Source organism: Mustela putorius, unplaced genomic scaffold, assembly GCF_011764305.1.
Source record: "Mustela putorius furo isolate JIRA1106 unplaced genomic scaffold, ASM1176430v1.1 tig00003896_pilon_pilon_pilon, whole genome shotgun sequence".
NCBI classification, from domain to species: Eukaryota; Metazoa; Chordata; class Mammalia; order Carnivora; family Mustelidae; genus Mustela; species Mustela putorius.
Genome location: NW_025422045.1, coordinates 11,417,026 through 11,440,697, shown reverse-complemented (window position 1 = coordinate 11,440,697; position 23,672 = coordinate 11,417,026). Strand labels below are relative to the sequence as shown.

Genomic DNA, 23,672 nt, shown 5'->3' with positions numbered 1-23,672 from the left:
TTCTCTTTGAGATCCTGCTTTGAATTCTTTTGGATATATACCCAACAGAGAAATTGCTGGATCATATGGTAAACCTATTTTTACTTTCTTAGATAAACTTCCACACTGGTTTTCACAATGGCTGCAGCATTTTATATCCTCACCAACGGGGGAGCGGGATATAAAATAAGGGTTCCAGTGTCTCTGCATCCTCACCAACACTTGGGATCTTCTGTTCTTTTGATAGTGGCCATCTTGACAGGTCTGAAGTGATAACCCATGCTGCTTTGATTTGCATTTCCTTAGTGATTAGCAATGCAGAACATCCTTCCATGTTTTTTGGAAACTTGTAAATCTTCTTTGGAAAAACGTCTACTTAAGTCCTCTGCCCATGTTTTAATCAGGTTGTTTATTATTGTTGTTGAGTTGAAGAAGTTTCTTATGTTGTAAATACCTTATCAGATATCTGATTTGCAACTATCATCTTCTAAGCCATAGGTTGTCTTTTCACTCTCATTTATTTTATTTTATTTTTTTTTGACATGCAGAAGTTTTTAAGTTTGGTCTAGTCCACTTGTCCGTTTTTGCTTTTGTGCGAATGCTTTTGGTGTTATGTCCAATAAGTCACTGTGAAATTCAATGAAGCTATCCCCCTACATTTTCTTCTAGGAGTTTAAAATTTTAAGGGTTTACGTTTTAGGTCTTTAATTCATTTTGAGTTCTCTTTTGCATGTGGTATAAAGTAAGGGCGCAAATTCCTTTTTTGCATGTGGATATCTAGTTCTTCTCAGCACCATTTGTTGAAGAGGCTGTTTTACCCCTTGTGTAGTCCCAGCACACTTGTTGAAATGTAACTTGGCCCATAAATGCAAGAGTTTGTTTCTAGGTTCTCCATACTGTTCCATTAGTCTACATTTTTCTTTTTTTTTTAAGATTTTATTTATTTGACAGAGAGAGAGATTGATCACAAGTAGGCAGAGAGGCAGGCAGAGAGAGAGGGGGAAGCAGGCTCCCCGCTGAGTAGAGAGCCCTATGCGGGGCTTGATCCCAGGACTCTGGGATCATGACCTGAGCCAAGGCAAAGGCTTAACCCACTGAGCCAGTCAGGTGCCCCCTACATTATCTATCTTTATGTCCATTATCACACCACCTTAATTACTGCTGCTGTGTAGTATGTTTTGAAATCTGGGAATGTGAGGGCTCAAACTTGCTCTTTAAAATATTGCTTTTGGCTCTATGGGGTCCTTTGAGATTCCACAGTAATTTTAGGACTCTTCTCTATTTCTGCAAAATAAAAAATGTCACTGGGATTGTGATAGGGATTGCACTGAATCTTTAAATCACTTTGGGTAGTATAGATATTTTAATAATATTGAGCCTCCCAATCCATGAACCTGAGATGTCGTTCCATTATTTATGTCTTTAATTCTTTCAGCAATGTTTTACAGTTTTCAGTGTGCAAATCTTTTGTTTCCTTGGCTAAGGTTGTTCCCAAGTATTTTATTCTTTTGATGCTATTGTAAATGGGACTGTTTTCTTAATTTCCATTCTGGATTTTTCATTGTTAATGTTTAGAAACACAACTAAATTTGTATTTTCATTTTGTATCCTGCAACTCTATTTTGTTTTTTTGTGGAATCTGTAGGGTTTTCTACATAAAAGATCATGCCATCTACAAACAGAGATCATTGTACTTCCTTTCCAATTTGTATGTCTTATTTCTTTTTCTTGCATAACTGCTCTGGCCAGAATTTCTAGTACTATGTGGAATAGCAGTGGTGAGGGTGGGCACTCTTGTCTCCTTGAGTATGTTTGCTGTCAGCTTTTTCTATATGGCTTTTATTATGATGCTGAAGCTTCCTTCTACTCCTAGTGAGTTGAGAGTTTTCATGATGGAAGAGTACTGAACTTTGCAAAATGCTTTTCCTGCATCCACTAAGACAATCATGTGGGGTTTGTCCTTCGTTTTGTTAATGTGGTATTATTACATTGATTTTTTAAAAAAAAATATTTTATTTATTTGAGAAAGAGTATGTGTGTGTGTGAACAGTGGGGAGGGACCCAGGGAGAGGGAGAAGTAGACTCCCCGGTGAGCAGGGAGCTTGCCATGGGGCTCAATCCCAGGACCTGGAGATCATGACCTGAGCCCAGAGCAGATGCTTAACCATCCAGCTGCCCCACACTGATTGACTTTTTGTATGCTAAACCATCTTTATATTCCAGCTACAAATCCCACTTGGTCATGATGTGTGATTTTTTTTTAGTTGTTTGGTTTTGTCTTATTTGGGGATCAGGATGATGCTGGCTTCAGAGAATGAATTTTAGAGTATTCCCTGCTCTTCAATTCTTTGGAAGAGTTTGAGATGATTGGTGTTATATATACTTTAACTTTTAAGTTATCCAGTTTGTTGGCATATAACTGTTTATAGTAGTCTCTTATAATCTTTTATATTTCTGTTTTATCAGTTCATCAGTTGTAGTATCTTCTCTTTCATTTCTAATTTTAGCTATTGGAGTCTCCCTTCTTTTTTCTTACTCTAGCTGAAGGTTTATCAATCTTGTTGATCTTTTTGAAAAACTAACTCTTGGTCTCATTGTTTTTTCCTATTGTTTTTATATTCTCTGTTTCATTTATCTCTGTGTTAATCTTTGTTATTTCCTTCCTTCTGCTGACTTTGGGTTTAGTTTCTTTTTCTTTTTCTAGAATCTTGAGGCGTAACATTAGGTTGTTGATTTGAGATCTTTCTTTTTTAATGTAAGTATTAACTGCTATAAACTTCCCTCTTCCTACTGCTTTTGCTGCATCCCGTAAGTTATGCTGATAGTGTTTTTTTTGTTCTGTTTTTTATTTGTCTCCATTTTTAAATTCCTTGTGATAACTTCTTTGGCTGTTTAAGAGTCTTTTGTTTAATTTCCACCTATTTGTGGATTTTCCTGTTTTCCTTCTGCTGTTGACTTCTAGTTTCATCCCACTGTGGTCAGAGAAGATATTTTGTATGACTTAAACTTGTTAAGGCTTGTTTTGTGGTCTATACTGAAAAAATGTTCCATGTGCACTTGAGAAGAATGTGTAATCTGCTGTTGTATAGAGTGTTTTTTATACACACACACACACACACACACACGGTGAATTAGTTAGTCTATAGTGTTTAAGCCCTCTGCTTCTTTAGTGAATTTCTGTCTGGTTATTCTATTCATAACTGAAAGTGGGATATCAAGTCTTCTACTATTACTGTATTGCTTTCTATTTCTCCTTCAGTTCTGCCAATGATTGCATCATGTATTTGGGAAAGAATTTTAATAACAACATTAAAAAGGCTAGAATCAAAATATTTTTCTTAAGAAAAAGATTGGCTATTATAAGGAATAAAAAGATAGAAGGATATATACAAAATGATAGTATTGGGGGGATTTTATTCACTCTATTGTATTTCTATAATTTTATAAAAGCCTGATAAAAAATAGGGATTCCCTTAGCAGTACTATACAACAAAAAGTTTTTTTTTTAATTTTTGTTTTTTTTAAAGATTTTATTTATTTATTTGACAGAGAGTGATCACAAGTAGGCAGAGAGGCAGGCAGAGAGAGAGAGAAAGAGGAGGAAGCAGGCTCCCTGCTGAGCAGAGAGCCTGATGCGGGACTCGATCCCAGGACCCTGAGATCATGACCTGAGCCGAAGGCAGCGGCTTAACCCACTGAGCCACCCAGGCGCCCCAAAAAGTTTTTTTTAAGAGCTACATCAAATATAGTACTATAAACTAATTTGTGAACTAAAGACTTTTTCATCTTGTGTTTGAGATTTTTTAAGTTATAAAAGACTAAGATGTAGGATAAATAAAATTTAGTTTCTGTTTAAATTTATTTAAGAATACAGTAACTTCATCTTCATCTTAGATTAGGAAGATTTCAATATTAAAGACTTTCAATATCAGGCCTGCCTGAATAATCCAGGCTAATCAGGAAACACCTGTGTCCTCTTATTCTTTATACTTTCTCCCCAATTTAGATATGATTAATTTGATTAATTATAGAACAAAAGGTAATTAAAGTGTCAAAGTAATTTACTCCTACCTTTTCACATATTTTTGTATGAAAGCCACATTCAGTTACCATTCCTACAACTGGTGGACTTAACACCATGCTGGTTAAGAAATAAATATTAACAACACGTTTTTTGGGAAAACTTTTCACTACAAGTTTAATCATTTGGTATGTTTTTGGACCTTATATTCATTTTGTACAAACAATTGATTTTGACCTCTTTTTCTGGTTTAAAAATATTTCTAGGTTATTTTTATCAGCATAACCAATTGAGTTATTCAGGCTAAATAGAACAGTTTTTAATTAGTGGATTCTTACAACGTAGTCATTGTTGGCAAAATGGTTAAACTGAATGTGTGGGTAAATCATGGCTAGATTTCTATTCAAAAGGATACTATTTTTAAAAATTCAATTTTAATAAATATACCAAAATAATACCCATTCCTTATTTGAAGAATTTACACTTTGAGTGTGAGAGATAATCATTGATCATAAGCAATATTTAAACACAGCTTACTAAGAGTAGGACATTTTTACAGACTTAAAAATTTGGTTAGATTCCAAATCCTATGACTAATTAATAATAATGTCTTTCTACTTTTCAGAAACTATGACAAAGGTGGGCGTATTTCAAAAGTAAACATCATTTGCAAATACTAGAAATACTTCATAAAAGGGGAAAAATATATGTTGAATCTTTTGGAAAGCAAGTATTAGTTAACACTTACTGGACATAGTAGAGAAACCCTTAGGCTGGTTGTAGCAATTTCACTGTCTGGATCCGCGGTCAATTTCTCTTTAACTGACATTCATTGAAGAGAAAACACACAAATAGAACATGTTTATTAAAGATACATCACTGATGCAACATGAAAAAGAACAAGGAACTTAAAATGAGTAACCATTTAAAAAAATGAACTAAAAAATAATCTGTTTAATTATTTCCAATTAACTAAATGTAAAGATAAAAATAATTACATGGTTTATAATTTCTATCATAAGCAAAAGAAAAACAACCATATATCTATAGACTGACTAAATTTCCTGTAAGTTTCCTATTTCTCATTCATGGAACAAAAACTGCATTGTAGTAACATAAAGGAAATTTCTACAGTAAGCTGACAACTAATAGCAGAAACTTTTCCATTTATAAACCCTAAGAAACGGATAAAGTTTTTCTTTCTTTTAAACTATTACCAATATTTTTCATGCCAATATTATTTTTAAAGAAATCAATCAATAGGGCCTATACAACATAATTTATAAGTTTTTTCAAACCTCAGATAAAAAAATATATTATTACATTTTAAATGTTAATATATTAGTTCTATTTTTCTATGCTATTTTTAAATTATTAAAATACATTAATTTTATTTTCAAATTATGAAAAAAGTTCAATGCTTTTTCCCCATATACTTGAATTTTATATTTATTTATCCATAAACTAATTATGCTATCTTAGACAAGTCAATCCTCCTCTGACCTTAATTTTGCTTCTAGCAAAATAAGAACCCACATTAGATAATCTCTAAGCCTTTTTAGCTCAAACCTCCTGTGGTTCTTAAGAGTGGAGGCATTAGTAATGTTACTTTGTCAGTCTCATATAACAAGGAACTGTATCCTTTCTGGAATCCCGAGGCATATGTTACTTCTGAAAACCTCAAACACTGAAGTGAGACTGGAAATGCCTAAAGGCAATACTCCAATCATTTTAGAAACTGTCCCACACTGCCTTTGATGTCTGTGTAAGGTGGGGCCCAAGCACAGTGGCTGTGTACGTAGTCAGTCAATCACAGAATTTCAGAGTGGTGGCAGAGAGAGTTAATATTATATATATTATATACAGAATTAAGAAAACGGGGAGCAGAAAAGTACTCAGATAAGGAAGAATGATTTCAGAGTAGATGTCCATTGTGCTGAGGATTAAGAGTCCTACCTTTATTAAACAAAGCTATCATTATAATCTGAATTTTTTTGAGGTCCACATTTTACTTATTTTTTGAAGTTTTATCTATTGAAATAATTTTCCAATGTGGGGCTCAAACTCACAACCCTGAGATCAAGAGTTGCATGCTCTTCTTGTGACTAAGCCAGCCAGGTGCCCCAAGATGTTCCACGCTTTAGATATTCTGTCTCCATAAATTAGTGTATCTCAACCATGATATACATCAGAACTACCTATAGTGTCTTCTAACTTATATTGCCCACTGAACTGGAGTAGGGAAAAGGGACACCAATGGGTTGTTTTTTAAAAGCTCCAGAAGTGACTCTGATGTCAGAGTAAAAAGTCATTTTCATTTGGCCCAGAGATTCCAAATATTTGAAATCTCTAGAACTCATAGGCTGTCTCTCGCAGCTGAAAAGGCATAAAAACCCTGAGTTTAAGTGTGGAAAATATAGTTACCACATCCCTCATGCTATACAATATCATGTGTAAATTATAGAAAGTACACCTGTCTCATTACAGACCCAATCTTCGTCAATCCTTTCTTATAAAGATACATTCAACAAATAGTATCTTTTAAAGGTAAAAAATAATCACCATACAATATAAACATTTAAACAGAACTATAATGTGATTACTGAACATCTGCATGCCTTCATCACCCTAGACACAAAAATGGGAACAGTTCAAATTTTATATAGATAAACTTCCATCTAAATGAAGCAATACCACAGACCATAGTATCAATACTTTGCAAAACAAAGTTCAGTGGTTAGTACTTCCCAGAGAAATTGAAACAGAAGAGGCAACAGGATCTAGAATCAGCCTAACTTAGAATCCAGATGTTAGCCAAGTCACAGGAGTAAAAGTACCTGATAGGAATGCTCTAAGGATTATACATACAAAATGCTTTAAAATAACCCAATATTATATTCAATAAATATTAGCTACTGCTACTTAAAATGATTTGTACATTTTCTCTCAGAGATGGCAACATTTTCGCAAATTATTTTAGAAAGTTGCCACTTTCTATTAAAAAAAAAAAAGCTTTGTCTTTTCCTTCTGCATTATAGGCTCAATCTTAAGTCAATCCTATCATGTAAAGATACTTTTAAAGATCCTACTAGGATCTTGATTGGATTTAATTTAATCTATAGGTCAATTTGGAGAGAAATGACATCTCTCCGGTAACAATATTAAGTGTTCTGCTCTATTAACAAGATATATCTCCCCATTATTATTCAAGCTTTATTGTAATTCCTCTTAGCATTGTTCTGAAGTTCTCATCATATACATATTACACAAGTTTTGTGGGACATATCCCTAAGTCTTTCATATTTCTGGATATTACAGTAAATTCTTTGTTTTTTGAATTTCACTTTCTAGTTGTTCGGTGCTAACAGAAATACAACTGATATTTATAAATTAACTGTGTATTCTGCAACTTGCTAAATTCATGTATTAGCTCCAGTAGCCTTTTTTTTAAAAAAAAGATTTTATTTATTTGTCAGCTATAGAGAGAGAGAAAGCACAAGCAAGGAGAGCAGCACGCAGAGGGAGAAGCAGACTCCTGCTGAGCCAGGAGCCTGATGGGGGACTTAATCCCAGAACTCTAGGATCACAGCCTGAGCCACCAGGCATCTGCACTCTAGTAGCTTTTTAATATTCTTCATGTTTTTTTCTACATAGACAATGAAATCATCTTTGAACAAAGACAGTAATTATTTATGCATTTCTTTTTTTTTTTAAGATTTTATTTATTTATTTGTCAGAGAGAGAGCGAGCGAGAGCGAGCACAGGCAGACAGAGTGGAAGCCAGAGTCAGAGGGAGAAGCAGGCTCCCTGCGGAGCAAGGAGCCCGATGTGGGACTCGATCCCAGGACGCTGGGATCATGACCTGAGCCAAAGGCAGCTGCCTAACCAACTGAGCCACCCAGGCGTCCCATTCTAATCTGTATGCTTTTTTTCCCCTGCCTTATTGTGCTGGCTAAGATCTCAAGGGCGGGGAGGCCTGGGTGGCTCAGGGCATGGTCTCAGGGTCCTGGGATCTAGCCCTGGGCTCTCTGCTCAGCAGAGAACCTGCTTCCCCCCTCTCTCTGCCTGCCTCTCTGCCTACTTGTGATCTCTCTCTCAAATAAGTAAATAAAATCTTTAATGTGTGTGTGTGTGTATAAATAAAAAGATCTCAAGGGCAAGGCTGAAACAGTTCCCTTCTCTTCACTTTGCTAAGAGTTTTATCACAATGGATACTGAAGTTTAACCAGATGTGTCTTCCACACCTATTGAGATGCTGAGATGATCATATGATTTGTTTCTTTCTTTCTTCTTCTTCTTCTTCTTTTTTTTTTTTTAGTTTGCTGAGGTGAATTATACTGATTGATTTTCAGTCATAATGTATGAACCTAATATTCTTGGAATAAACTCTATTTGGTTGCTATCGATTATCTCTTATTTTAACTGAAGTATAGTTGACATACTGTATCATCTTTTTATGTATCTGACTTAGAATTATTGATTTAGTCAAAACAATTCTGAGAAACAAAGTTGGAAGAATCTACCTGACTTCAAGATTTACTATCAAGCTGTAGTAATCAAGACTGTTGCACTGCCCTAAGAATAGATATATAGGTCAATGGAAAATCACAGAAATAAGATTCTACATCTATGGTCAAATGATTTTTGAAAGGTAATTAAATGGCAAAAAAGGTAGTCTTTTCAGCAAATGTTGGAACAACTGGGTATGTATATGAGGAAAATGAATCTCTAACCTCACCTTGCATCATATACACAAATTAACTTAAAATAATTTGCATAACTAAAAAATAATTTGCATAACTAAATCTAAGAACGAAAAAAGCAACACCTCTAGAAAAATGTTTGTGACCTTGGTTAGGCAAAGACTTCACAGTATACAAAAAGTACAAACTATAAAAAGACCTGGGGAAAAGATCCGGACAGACACTGCCTCAAAGAAGCTGTAAAGATATCATTAGTAATTAGGAAAATGCAAATTAAAACTATAATGAGATACTACTAAACACTGACCAGAACAGCCAAGAATCAAAGCAGCCTGACAATACCAAGCACTACTGAGGATGAAGAAAAACTGGAAATCCCATACGTCGTTGGTAAGAATGCACAAATGGCATATACATTTTTTAAGAAACTGCCAATCTGTTTTCCATACACATTTCATGTGACCCAGCCATCTGAGTCCTAAATCTTCACCCAAGAGAAATAAAAACATATGTCTACAAAACTGGAATATCCATCCACAAAATGTAAATATTTTTGCAGCTTTGCTTGTGATGATGCAAAAGTGGAAACAACCTAACTGTCCACTAATTGATAAATGGATAAACAAATGATGGTACAGATAAATAGAAAACTACTCAGTCCTAAAGAAGAACAAGCTACACGGACAAGCCTCAAAAGCATTTACTAAGTTAAAGGAGCCAAACATAAAACGCTACATGCTTCAGAACTTCAGACATTTTAGAAAAGACAAACTACAGAGACAGAAATCACATCAATGATTATGGAACTGGGAATAAGGGGATGAGATGAATGGCCAGAGGCCACAGGGGAACTTTCTGGGATGAAGGATGTTCTGTATTTTGATTGTGGCAGTGGTTCAGGATTCCATGCATCTATAAAATTCATCAAACTATACAATTAAAAAGATGAATTTTTACTTTTGTAAACTAAACTTCAAGAAACATAACTCCCCCAAAAAAAGAAGAGAAAGGGGGGAGAGTCACCATGTTAAATTTCATCACAAGAAAGTGAGGAAAAATAAAGTAAGCAAATCCTTATGATGTGTGGGCAAGGGAGTAAAAAATAAAGACAAATCATAATATTTACCCTGCAACATCAACCAATGTGTGGGAAGTCTTCCGGGAATTAAAGTTTTCCTGTGTCACTATGAGGGCAGTAGTAACAGTATTTTATTATATGTCCTATAATAAAGTTATAGCAAGCCACATTTACTCTTAAAAAACCTTTGTTGTCATGACCTATGAGTTAGCCACTAGTCAGTCACATGTGGCTATATTAAAATTAAAATTAAATATAGTTTAAAATTCAGTTCCTCAGTTGTACTGGCCACATTTCAGAGCTCAAGAGCCACATGATGCTGGTAGCTACCACACGGGTCAGTGCAAAGGGATGATACTTCCATCATCACAGCTCTATTTCTTGTTGTTTACTTTTTTCCCCTAATATTTCTAATAATTTCTATCATTTCTTAATATCAGATTATTTTATATTAAGGCTGTAAACACCTGACCACATTAAGGCCAATACTTCATTTTATAGGCAAGGAAACAGAGGCACAGATGCCAGATTTTTATTCTACATCTCTTTTGATCAGTCTACCTTAACAGAAATCTACCATGCACCAGGAACTGTGCACTAGGAATTCCAAAGATAAATAAGATTAAATTCCTGCCCAGAGGAACTCAGAGTCTAGTGGAGAGTAAAGACACTCAATGGGATCATCTGTAATGTGCTCTAATGCAAATGTGTTCAGGGAGCTAGCTGAAAGTTAACTCCCCCGCTTTAGGGGTGCTGAGATGCCTCCTGGAAAAAGTGAAACTGGAAGGAAAACTGCAGTCAGGCAAAGAAGAGGGAAGTTCAGAGGCACAGACAGCAACACGAGCAGAGCAGTACATAAAAGAATTTAGTTATTTATGGAATTTAAGTATAGGAAGAAGGGTAAATACAGATGACCCTGCGAAGTAGTAAGCAGGTGCCGCTTCAGGGAAAGCTGCATCTGTCATGCTAACAAAGTTGGGTGTTTCTACTTCACCGATGTTAAGAAGCTATGGAATTGCAAGGAAATAGTAAGATTAGATCTGCATTAATGACTCAGGTTGGTACCAGGAGAGAGATATGAAGAGGGGACAAGAATGAAGAGGGATATATTATTTTAGAATAGGTTTTTTAAACAAAGGCAGAATATGAGCACTTAAATGAGGGCAGCAATGGTAGAGAGAGAAGACGGATGAGAAATATTTAGGGTGGAAGTTTGATAGGATTCGTTGAGTTTAGTTTTAAATAATTGAATCTGAGGAACTAGTGGAATGTTCCAGTTAAGGCAGTTAGCTAGCTATACATATCTATATTTGAAGTTCAGGGGAAAGTCTGGGATGAAGGTGTTTGGGAGAGTTCATGCTAATTTAAACCGTAAGACTAGATGTGATCATCTCTAGGTAAAGTATGCAGAAAAGTGGAGCAGGGACGACACCCCAAGGAAAACAGACATTTAAGATGCTTCCCTCAAGAGAATCCACTGAAGGCAGCTAATTGAGAAGAAATAGAGAAGAGACTTTCATGGAGAAAGTGGTTGGTAGGAAATGAAGCAAAAATATCTAAGATGAAAACTGGAAAGAAAGTTTAAATTTGGCAATCAGATTGTCAGCAGTGACATCAGTGGAAAGATTGGAGTTAAAAGAACACAATGGGTTGCAGTGAGGAGGTAGATAGCAAGTGTAGACCGCTCTTTGAAGAAAGTAGGATGAGGACAACAGGAGGGGCACAGAGCTCTATCTAGAGTAGAGAATAGCTTGTTTTTGTATTTTTTAAAGGATGAAAAAGACCTGATGGGGAAGGCTAACAGAAAGAGTTTATAGAGGGACAGAGCAGGTAAATGAGCGAGGTCTTAAAACACTGCTTCTGAGCATCTCCACCTGGATGTCTCAGACATCTCAAATACTAGTGTGAACATACATTCTGATCTTTCCTCTGTATCTCAATCTTTTCCAAACTGTTTTCCATTTCAGCAAATGGCACTATCATGTAACTGCTCCTTGACTTCTCCTTTTCCTTCACTCCCCACATGTAATCCGCCACCACTGCTACCCTTCACCAGTTCTCAAGCCATCAACCTCTATGACCATCACCATTACGTCTGTTCAAGACACCATCACCTCTTCCCTGGACAACAGGTTCCTAACTGGACCCATTGTATCAGGCCAGCCTCTCTTCAATTCAGTTGGCAGAGCAACCTTCTTATTGCCCAAATCTGATCATATCACTTTGCTTAAAAATCTTTTCAGGGTTTTCTATTATCTACCTTTATGAACTATATCTACCTGTATCTACCATCTACCTATGTGAACTCACCCCATGGCTATCTCTCTGGCCATCATTCTCCTTTGTTCCCTCTTCTCTAGCTCCACTGGCCTGTCTCTTGGCATATTCCCCTCTCATCTTGGGGCTTAACTCCTCCTCACCCTTCTAATCTTGTCTTAAACTTCACAGCACCGGAGAGGACTATGTTCTTCTGTTGTTACCTCCAGAATTCCCTGTCTTTCTTCTTTAAGGCACATGTCACAACTGTAATTCATTAGTGACTCATTCAATCACTTAATTCTGTCTTTCCCACAAGACTGTGAACTTCTAAGGGATGCAGAGATGGTGTGTGTCTTGTTTAATGCGATATTCTCCTGTGCCTGGAACACTGTAGACTCTTAATATAATTTCTTGAATGAGAAGAATGAATGAATAAAAGATTAACTCTGAGCAGAAAAAGGGACATTTCCTCCTGAGACTGAAGAGAGTAAGTAAGGATAGGTGCAAATGTAGATAAGGTGAAAAGCAGTTATGGCGGCACTAGGATTAAGGAAGAAATGGGCTTCTGAGAGAATTCCCATCTTGTAGCCCTAATTTTCTTGCAGGGGTAGCACCCTGAGAGAGGGGGAGTAGTGTTTGAGTAAACTATGGCCAGAGTTTAAGGTGACTGCTGCAAGAAAGAAGGAGAGGAGATAAGAACATGACCAAAAATTTGTGAAGGCCTGCCTTTGCGATAGAGGGGACAAACTCTACAAAAAGGCAGAAATCACAAGATAAAAATCGAAATCCAAAGAATCAGAGCAGATGTCTTTGTGAAAAGTCTCAATATTACTGTTTATTCTTTCAAGAACAAAATTGTGCATGATTTGATGAATACAACTCCGCCAGCAAAATTTACGAATAAGATTAAGAAGGACTTACAGTAAATATACTTTTAGGCAAACTTATTTTTCAAAAATATCTGGAAAAACCTGTCAACGTTTTCTTCTGTCAAGTTGTTTTATACAATCTTTTAATTACACAATTACTTTACTCAGAAAGTTATTTCTTTATAGATAGTATAAAGGCATACAATCTGTTTTTAAATCAATTACAATGAATGTCTTACCAGTAGGATCCAAATTAATGTTTTATTGGTTCTCCAGGCCAATAAGTAAGATAAGATATAAACTGCCACAAAAATCCCACCCACTCTGCTACTACTCTTCACTTCCAACACTGTATTAGAGATGAAAAAAACAGCCTTTGAACTATGAAGTTTCTGCTGCTGAATAGTGACTAACAGTGGTTCCTTCCAGAAAATAAAATACTAGGCTCACCTTCCTACTCTCCCTCCAGATGGTGCTACAACTACAAATGAAGAAGAGTGAACAGCTTGAGGAAAAATGGTTTGCCTTACTACTACTATTATTATTATTAAATATAACATTCTCATCTGTCCTATTTCTTGGTATTACTTTTTCTACACAAGCTCACATAATTCCATAACTCTTTGATTAGATGAGATTCTATAGCTATATGGCAAATATAAAGATTCTCCAGTGAATGACCAGGGACGGACTGCAGCAAGTGTGGAAAAAAAATTCCTTCTCTTGCATTCTCCTTCACAGCAGATGTCTGTCCCTTTTCTTCTTTGTCCCTACCCACTGGTGCTTCTTCTCCCCTAGACCCCAAACCAGTGCTGTCATTCTAGGTCTCCAGTCTTCTGAGGAATGTCTACACAGCCATTAGCCAAAAGTGTACTCCTCTTGACTCAGGATTATTTGCATTTTAAAAAGGGTTCTTTTAATGCAGAAAAGTCCTTCAATGACCTATTGAGGGTGTACTGCTAGTCAGAGGTGGTGGGGTCTTTTACTCTGGCACAGAACAGTTTAGCATAATAAGATAAAAGCTATGCCACAGAGGAAAGTGAGAGGAAAGCTGGCCTTACTACTTTAGTTCTTTTCATCAGAGTGTGCCTAACTACAAATTTGAGAGTTGGTTTCATTAATCAACTCACATCAAGAATCCTTAAAGAGGAGCTATCTAATCCTTGCCTGTAAAAGTTTGGTTTCCCTGTGTCCGGCCCCATCCATGAATCCATCCATAAAGAATCTATCTCTCACAAAGAAGAGAACAACAGAAGAACTTAGTTCTCCTCCTGAGAAAGGCTGCTAACCTCTGGCCTTCATCCCCAAGAACTGAGGCCAGAATGGTTAATCTGCAGACCTTTCTGCATCTCAAATTCTATGTAACTCTATGAACCATCTAGTTATTCATAACTATGAGCCCAGACTTTGGAGGAACTTTAGAAGTCACGTAGTAACAACCTCTTGTTACATATGAGGAACCTGAAGCTCAGAAGACAGTGACTTGTCCAAGGCTTACATAATTGATGAACAGAAACTGCTTTGTTATTATTTTTACCATCCCACTATCTTCCTACTTTATTAATGCAGGGATACAGTCATCACATACTCATGTACATTCTTCCTGGATAAACCTTAAATATAACGTAATTCTCATGAAATACATGCCAAGGTTTCCTTCCTGTCTCCTAGAATTCCATAAACATTTATTTTGTGATGTTTTCATAAAATATTCTTCCATATTCATTTCTTGGCTTACCGAAGTTACCTTTAAGGTCAGTAAAATAGAGACTATAAAATATAGGTCATAACAAAGATATTAAAACCACCTCTAAGCTTTGATTTGTTTATTTCAGAAAACAACTTTTCAGTGTTTTGTATCCCCTATGACAAGGTCCAGTGAAAAAAATTTCTTTCATTGAAAATATACTACTCTAACCTTTACCAAAATAGTTCAGCTGCATAAATGAAATAAGTTTATTATACGTACTTAAAGCTCTAGAATGATCCGGATTCCTTATTCCCTTTGCTCGTAACCTCTGAAGAAGTACTGTTGAGGACAACTGTTTTACAAGATACACTGCCATGGAATAGTTCTGGAGAAAAAAAAAAGATGCAGAAAAACAACATATATAAGTAAATAGTACATCTATTTTAATCCCACAATGACAGGGAAAGAAAACTAATACTTGTTAAAACACCTACTGTGTGTGGCCAGGCACTATCAGGTGTTTTCACGAACAAGAATTTAGTCCTAACCAAAAAGCTGCTGAGGTGGTCATAAACCTACTTTTATGGACACAGAAAGGGAAGTGTAGGGAAGTGTAGAGAAGTAAAAGAATTTTGCAACTTTCAAGAAATAAAGTCAGGTCTGTCATGCTTCTATATTACCTGACTACCTATGCTTGAAGCTAATCAATTTGAAGCACCTATATAAAAAAACACTGTTAAAACTAAAATATAAACCAAGGCCAGTAAGATGTCAAAAAATCACCATAAACCATATTTAGTAGGTAACAGATCTAAAATAGTAGCTATTTAAAAATTACAAATTAGATTGGCTTCCTAATCCATACCATTGAATCTCTCTTTTTACTTCTAACTAGTTTCAAAAAGACCCTACATGGGCCATTTTCACAAACAAACACAAACAAAACAGGGAATATTAAAGATTCTCAAAGAGAAGCTGCTGGTTTGGCAAATGAAGAGATGAATATCCATTACCAACAGAGGATTGGTAGAGGAGATGATAGCAGGAGAAGGGAACAAAGAAAACATTGATAAAGCCAAAGTGGAGTGATGGGTACATGACTGGATAAGAGGAAGAAAAGAGGGCTGAGGCTTATTAAGGGTAGGAGAGAGATCTCAGTAAGAAGGGCCACTTTCTATTTGGTGTTGGGATCAAGAGGAAGATCAAGAGATTTGGAAAGAACTTAAAGGAAAAAATACTTACTGCCACCTTTTAGATTACAGCTACATATAATTTCTGAAGCACTCTTAAAATATACAATCTACTTAATTTAAACCTCGCAGAAGGCCTAGAGGAGACAGGATAAGTATTTTTCTAAGTAGTGGTTCATGAAAAGGAATAACAAAAAGATACATCATGTGCTCATGATCAATTGTGCATCTGCTTGGTGACAGAGCTGGCACAAAACCCAGGAGGAAAGAACAGGGCTGTCAGGACAGTGGACTTCATGACCAAGGCTAGCAAAGTTCTCAACAGTTCTTGCTACAACACACCCTGTTGGCTTTGACCCTCCTAACCAAATTCCAGACTTTTCAAAAATACATTCTCCTCTTTTAACAACAAGAGAAAATATTCTACAGTATCCTCTGCAAGGCCAAATTTTCATTTAGAGTTCAGAAATCTATCCATGTTCATATGTTACATATTTTCTGGAGAAAAAAATGAAGTGTCAGAAAAGCTAATTTACAAGGAACTGTAAAATTGCCTAAATTTTAGAGCATACAAGCCACCAATCTAAAATAAAACTAAAAGGCTTCCTTTGGGGGAAAAATTTATTCACCTTTATTATTTATTTGATTAATGTTTCAAATATGACAGAAACTGGAGAAATGCTAATTAACACTGTGAAATTATGTACTGACAGCTTGAATCTTCAATACTAGAAACTCCCCTCAGGCTTTTTATAATTTTTTAAGGAGAGATCAAGTAGAAACCACAACTACAAGTTCAGTGAAAAGATATGTTCACTCTAGTTGAAACATGTAACCAAATTAAAAAAAGAAGTAGCAGCAGCAAAAAGAATGTCTGTCAGGTATTAACAAATACCACTTTACTGACAATATGGAATTCAATTTTATATCACCTGAAAGAGATTCAGCAGCAAAAAAACACCAACCTTCACAGTGGCATGCTATCTCTTCTAAGTAGATAATATGTTTCTGCTAACCCTTCAAAGTACTACTTAATTCCAACTACTCATAAATATTACATTACACTGATGTTTTTGTCAAATACCTTCTCAAAAGTCTTCAAAACTGTCTATCAAGTTCACAGGACATCTTCTCCATAGTAAGATATAATCTCTCAAAAGTGTCCTTTACACCAGTATCTAAATAACTCTTCTATAAACAATGAAAGTTTAATAGATGCTAAATGCAATGATTACCCTGAGGTAGGATAATAAGTTACAATATAGTTCACTTATTTCCTTCAAGCACTATACTGGCTCTTCTTTTAAAACACACACACACACACACACACATTATTTTTATATAATTTATTATTTTTATTATTATTTTAGATCTCAGTTTTAAAAAGACATAATCGACATATAACATTGTGTATGTTTATGGAGTATAACATATTCATTTGACAGACTTATATACTGTAACATGATTACCACCTTAGCTTTAGCTAACACACTAACTCTTCTATTTCCTTTGCAGATATATTTTTAACATTTCTCAGTGGAACTAAAAATGCAAGTTAATCCCCCAAACAATAAGAAATCCTCCACAAACTAACAGAGTATCCCTACAAGTTGAATTAAAAGTAGTGACAAAAACAATCTAATAAATTATCTCCTGGGCTTTGGTAAAGAACAATTTTCTTTCAATGCTTTACTTCAAAAAGAAGGTCTCCAACTTGTAGACTGGGGTCTATATAAATATCTAACCTAGTAGATCACCTTCAAATCACTGAACATACTGTCTTCCTTCTGAGATTTGAAAGGCTTTCCTCTCTCCTTTAATGCTGTATGTCAGCAACACATTTCCATCCTCTGCCACAGTTTGAGACTTCTTCCATAGTTCACTGTAAACATCCTGGTAGGCTATATGTTTCACACACAGTAAAAAAAAAAAACAATACAAAACTAAAAACATTTTTCAATACCCTCTTCAATAAGGGAGACAAAAAGGCAAACCCCAAGATACACTAGAAGTAAAACATGTAAAAAGATTTCAAAAACCTAATCATAACATATTAATTAGGCAAAGGAAAAAATATAATCTTGATAGATGTCAAAAAGGATTCTGATAAAATTCAAAATCCATGTCTCACAAAGATATCCAGTAAAAGAGCAATAGAGGCATATACTGTTGATGTAATTAAATTCTGTCAAAAATTAATTACATCAATACTTGTACTAGTGGTATTCTCATTTTCATAAGAAACAAGTTGGGCATGTCCACTAACACTCCCATTATTTAACATTGTTCTGAAGGTTCTAGCCAGCACAACAGGTTCTAGCCAGCACAACAGAACAAAAACAAATTATGACGTAAGTACTAAGATTATCATTATTTGTATAATGATTCATCTTTTCAAAATATAATAGAAAATATAATAGAAAAAAGATTACTTAAAACAGCAATTATAACAGTAATCAACACAGGAATTAATAAAAAACATGGCAGATTTATAAGGAAAAAAACTATTAAATGACAGAGGAACATAAAAGGGGCTCTGAATAAGTGGAGAAACATATAGCTCCTGGAATGGAAATATTAAATACTGTAAATAAATTAATCCTCCTTAATTTAATATACTAATTTAAAACAATTTTGTTCCAATTCCCAGAAAGATCTGGGGAGCAATGCAGGGAAATGCAGCTCCCTCTCTGTAATTACTCTTCTGCTCTCCTCGCGGCCTCCCTCACCCTCAGCTCACATTTTTTCTGAGTGTCTCTCAGGCATCTCAAACTCAAAAGTCAAAACTGAACTCATGATTTTCTCCACCTAGTTTTCCAACACGCCTTCCTCCAAAACAAAGACAAAAAACACGCCCACACTCAATCCTTTTTTAGTGTTTCTTCTATCTCGATAATATTATCATTTACCTTCTCATTCTAGCCAGAAACCCAAGAATCATCCTTGACATCTCTGGGTTCTCTCGGCCCCTAGTTGTGATTTCTCACTCAGTCCTACCAACCCACGACTTCTCTCCAGCCCCACTGCCACTGCTCTAGGCTAATACTCACTCTCTTCCACTAATACTTTAGCAAAAGCTTGCTCCTAAGAGGTGACCATGCTGCATGATTTTGGCCTCCATTCAAACTGCTTACCACTCTGAAGAACGATGTTTTGTAAAAAGAAATATACTACTGTAAAATTCTCACTTAAAAAGAGATTATCGGGGCGCCTGGGTGGCTCAGTGGTTTGGGCTGCTGCCTTCGGCTCGGGTCACGATCTCAGGGTCCTGGGATCGAGCCCCGCATCGGGCTCTCTGCTCCGCAGGAAGCCTGCTTCCCTATTTCTCTCACTCTCTCTCTGCCTGCCTCTCTGCCTACTTGTGATCTCTGTCTGTCAAATAAATAAATAATCCAGCCCCACATCGGGCTCCCTGATCCTCGGAAGTCTGCTTCTCCCTCTCCGTCTCCCCGCTGGGTTGGGCACACACATGTGGGCACATATGTGTGCTCTCTCCCTAGCATGAGCTTTCTCAAATAAATAAATAATCTTTAAAAAAAAAAGAGAGAGAGGGGCGCCTGGGTGGCTCAGTGGATTAAGCCGCTGCCTTCGGCTCAGGTCATGATCTCAGTGTCCTGGGATCGAGTCCCGCATCGGGCTCTCTGCTCAGCAGGGAGCCTGCTTCCCTCTCTCTCTCTCTCTCTCTGGCTGCCTCTCTGTCTACTTGTGATTTCTCTCTGTCAAATAAATAAATCTTTAAAAAAAAAAAAAAAAAGAGAGAGAGAGAGAGAGACTATCCTTAACATTAGCAGCAGCACCTCACAGGGCCCACATGGCTTGGACCTTTCTTACTCTGCGGCTTCATTCTGTACACGGCTCTTCTCCACTTTCTGCTCTAAGTCCTGTGGCTCCCTCTCAGTTTCCTGTAAAGAACCAGGCTCACCCCTGCCACTGGGCTTTTGTGCAGGTTGTGTCCTCTGAACCTTCCACTGAAACTGCTTCCTTCTATCCTCCTCTTAACTCTTGGCTCAGTCACTACTTCCTCAGGGAAGCCCTACCTGACCTCTCCCTAATTCAAAGTAGCTTTTAAAATATTCTAAATCACCGCACACCTATCCTTCACAGCCCTTCCAGTAAGTATGTTCACCTTTTTGTGTGTGACCACCTGGCCCCAGATCTCAGGCTCTGAAAGAATAAGGACTTGCTTTTCTTGCTATGGTACTGTCAGTTTTCGGTACAGTGCATGGCATACAGTAAGCATTCAATGAAATTCAAATGAATTAATGAACAGACATGAGCTCACATGATAAAACTGAAATAATCAATAACACTCTGAAATTGTCCCAGAAAAAGAATGCAAGATTTAAAAACAATATAAAAAAATTCAGAAATGCACACAGGATAAATAAAAATCAAATATATAGTAATGGGAGCTTCTCAATCAGCATTTATTTAGTTAATGGTATCAGACCAATTGGCTACTGAAAAACCGAAAGTAAATTTTCATTTCATACCACACAGAATTTGCGATGGATTATTTAAAGGCAAAATAAGAAAACCTCAAAAGTCTAAAAGAAAATATAAACAAATATTTATGTAAGCTTGGGAAGGGCAGACAGACGTAAGGTTGACTGGGACTGAGAAGGAAAGACTACCAAAAAAAAAAACCAGTTAAAACTGGCTCTATAAAAATTTAAGTCCTCTAAATACTGAATAACTACATAAATAAAAGTAAAAGGCAAACAACTGGAAACAAATATTTGCAATCTGTGAAAGAGGTTAAATCATAATATAAAAAGAATTCATAAATAAGAATATAAAAAACAGCAATAAAGAAATAAATTATGGATATACTTCTAAAACATAAATCACAATAGACAAAATATGCTCACAATCTCAGTAATAAAAGAAGCACTAATCAAAGCAACATGGTGCCTTTACTTACCTACCAAACTTGGTAAAGATTTTAAAGAAGATGAAAGTATTGAGAGGGTATGGGTCAACGGGCACACAAACACTGAAAGTCAGAGAATAAATGTGTACATTTCTTTAAATTCTGCATGCCCTTTGACTCAGGAATTTCACTTCTGGGAATTTAAGGAAATTATGATGTATGTATGCAAAGCTATAGCTATTAGGATGGTCTTTGAAATAGCAATGAATCAATCAATCAATAAATCAGCGAACTGCTCAACAACAGGGAACAGACTAAACTATGGCATATTCATACCGGAATATGACCCAGCCGTTAGAAATCATGCAGATGAACACGTAATACCATAAAAAGATGTTCATGATAAACTGCTGAGTGAAAGGATCAGGTTATAAAACAATGAATACCACATGATCCCATTTTAAAAAATGGGAACATGTTGAAAATTTATTGTGAGACAGAAATAAATCCTTTTGCAACTTGTTTTACAATATCATTTACATATAAGCTCAGGTAGCCATGGAGATTAGCCCTTCCTTATGATACTAACATCTAGGAGAAATAAAATTTACTTACTCTTCCAATTTCTGCAGTCCAAGAAACAACAATGGTGTTTGGTACTGTTGTGGACAATCGGACAAGTGAGGTGATATTGATTGGTCGGCTGGGTCGCTTTGGTTCCACACCATTTTTTGTAGGTGGAAGATAACCCTAAGGATGAAATATCATTTATTTCCACTTATTATTTCCATAATCATTTCAACTTCCATTACTAAAACAAACAAAAAACCCCCACAAACTATATACTAGAATATGAATATTTTCATTAAAAATTAGAGAAGCCAACATTTACAGGATTATTTCTCTGAACACCCCTACAGTCTCATTATAGTAAGCCTGCAAATAATACTGGCAAATAAAAGTTACAAATCTCTTCAACTTAAGAATCAGGATGAATTCATAAAGAGCTTCTTGGGCAAGTATATAAGGAACATTTTAAAGGTGACCAATAACAGTCTGCACTCTGATTCTCTAAGACACAGCATTCTTCCCCTATTCTACCACAGGCTTCTGGATTCACATGAGTACCTCTGAGGTTTTTCTTATCTCTCAAAATCCAGTATAAAACTAGAACTACCACACTCAGCTCTAAGTCTTAGACTTTGTCTCCATAGCAAACGTTACAGCTGTTAATTATACATAGCTGTTACAAGTGTTTTACACAGTTCCCTGAATATACGTTCAAAATGAAGATGTTTTCTTAATGAAAAACTACGATTGACAACAGCTGTCATTATTTGATAACTATGTTGGCAATGCATTTAAAACACAGCTTTTAGAACTTACCGGAAGGCTGCAAGGTTTTGTATTCACTTTCACACAAAGATTGGGTGGGAAGTGATCTTCTTGTGGACAACTGGTTTCTGATAAACAAAACCTAAACAATAAAGAACAAGTTTAACTTCCTTTATTAAGGATGAACTCAATATTTTTATTCAATAGCTAATCTAGAAGGTTGCTAATCAATTAATCAATCAATCAATAAAAGGTTGCTAATCTTAACAACAACAAAAACTACTAGAGCTAGATATTCCACATGATGAATAAGCATATTTAAACAAATTGAAATAAATAATTCTATCAACAGAAAGTTTCAATAATCATGACTATCAACCTACAGTTGTCTTCGTAATATTGCCAATCATTTGCTTAAGCAGGTTTTAGGGAAGAAAAAAAAGGCTCTGCGGTGGAATAAATTTAAGACATTCTGATTCAAAAAATTCAATTACCTTAATATAGAACATCCCAGAGCTAGGGTAACATGCACTGTAACTTTCTAAGAGGGAGATGTAATACACAGTAGCTCCCAAACTTATCTGCTTATAAAAGTCATTTTTTTGGTTCTTAGCAGAATATACTGAAATGCTGTTAAGTCCATCCCCCAAACCAAATTCTATCCACTAAGCCAAGGTACTCCATTATTCCCTGAGAACTGAAGGTCTGGAAAAATAACATTATTTGTATTATATCCACATACATTTAAAACACTATTTTAGAAACTCATAAAACCATTGGTTTCTAAATTAAATGCATAATCTTTCAGGAAGACTATGGATGGCTACATAATTTGTAAATTCTCACTCTGCTGCTCATGCTTACATAGATAAAGAAATAAATCATTAATGTGCTATTTAAGACATATTAATAACCTCCTCATTCCCGGTATACAGCTAAGGCTCAACCCACTTTTTTAAGATCTTATTTATTTATGAAAGAGGGAGAAAGAGAGAGATAAAAGAAGCAGGGGGAATGCCAGGCAGAGGGAGAAGCAGGCTCTCCTGCTGAGCAAGTAGATCCATGAGGAACCTGTTCCAGGACCCCGAGATCATGACCTGAGCTGAAGGCAGATGCTTAACCAACCTAAGCCATCCAGGTATCCTGGCTCATTCCACCTTTATAGAATATTCACAGCATCTTTATGTAAAGAAGAACCCTACTGGAATTCTGTGAAATATTCATTACACACAAACATCTTCTCTCAGCATCTATGGTGTAGGGTCTTGACCTGCCAGCTACAGAATCTGGGTATGAAAGGATCCACAAATTGGACAATTTTCTGTGTACATATATACATTCATCTGTATGGGGAAACAATCTGTAGCTTCCATCAGATTCTCAAAGGGTAAGAGACCCATAAAAGAGTTAAGAATTACTGATCTACAAAGGTTTTCTTGAAATATACACAGTAAATAGATGAAAATATAAAGATGTCAAAGCTCCCAGGATCATCTCTAACCCCAGCAAAATCTACCACAGGACAATCCTTTATACTGCAACAGTACAAGGATGCCACAGAGTTCTTTAATAAATTAGTCCAATGCAATGATAAATTTAAAACATGGACTCTGGCTGCCTAAAGCTACAGAAAAAGAATTATTTATAAGACAAGCTGACTCCTATTCATTTAAGT

The 23,672-nt window shown here is 35.9% G+C and overlaps 1 protein-coding gene across 3 annotated transcripts in view; it reads right to left on the bottom strand.

Moving 5' to 3' along the window:
* The window catches only part of PIAS1 (protein inhibitor of activated STAT 1), a 123,831-nt gene that overhangs the window by 20,368 nt on the left and 79,791 nt on the right, over positions 1 to 23,672 (bottom strand). For all 3 annotated transcript variants that reach the window (XM_004758612.3, XM_045067437.1, XM_004758614.3), the window contains exons 5-8: positions 22,049 to 22,139; positions 21,278 to 21,412; positions 14,879 to 14,984; positions 4,749 to 4,822 (exon numbers count right to left, since the gene is read on the bottom strand). In XM_004758612.3, coding sequence (XP_004758669.1) covers positions 4,749 to 4,822; positions 14,879 to 14,984; positions 21,278 to 21,412; positions 22,049 to 22,139 — 406 coding nt within the window. The remainder of the gene's footprint in view (positions 1 to 4,748; positions 4,823 to 14,878; positions 14,985 to 21,277; positions 21,413 to 22,048; positions 22,140 to 23,672) is intronic.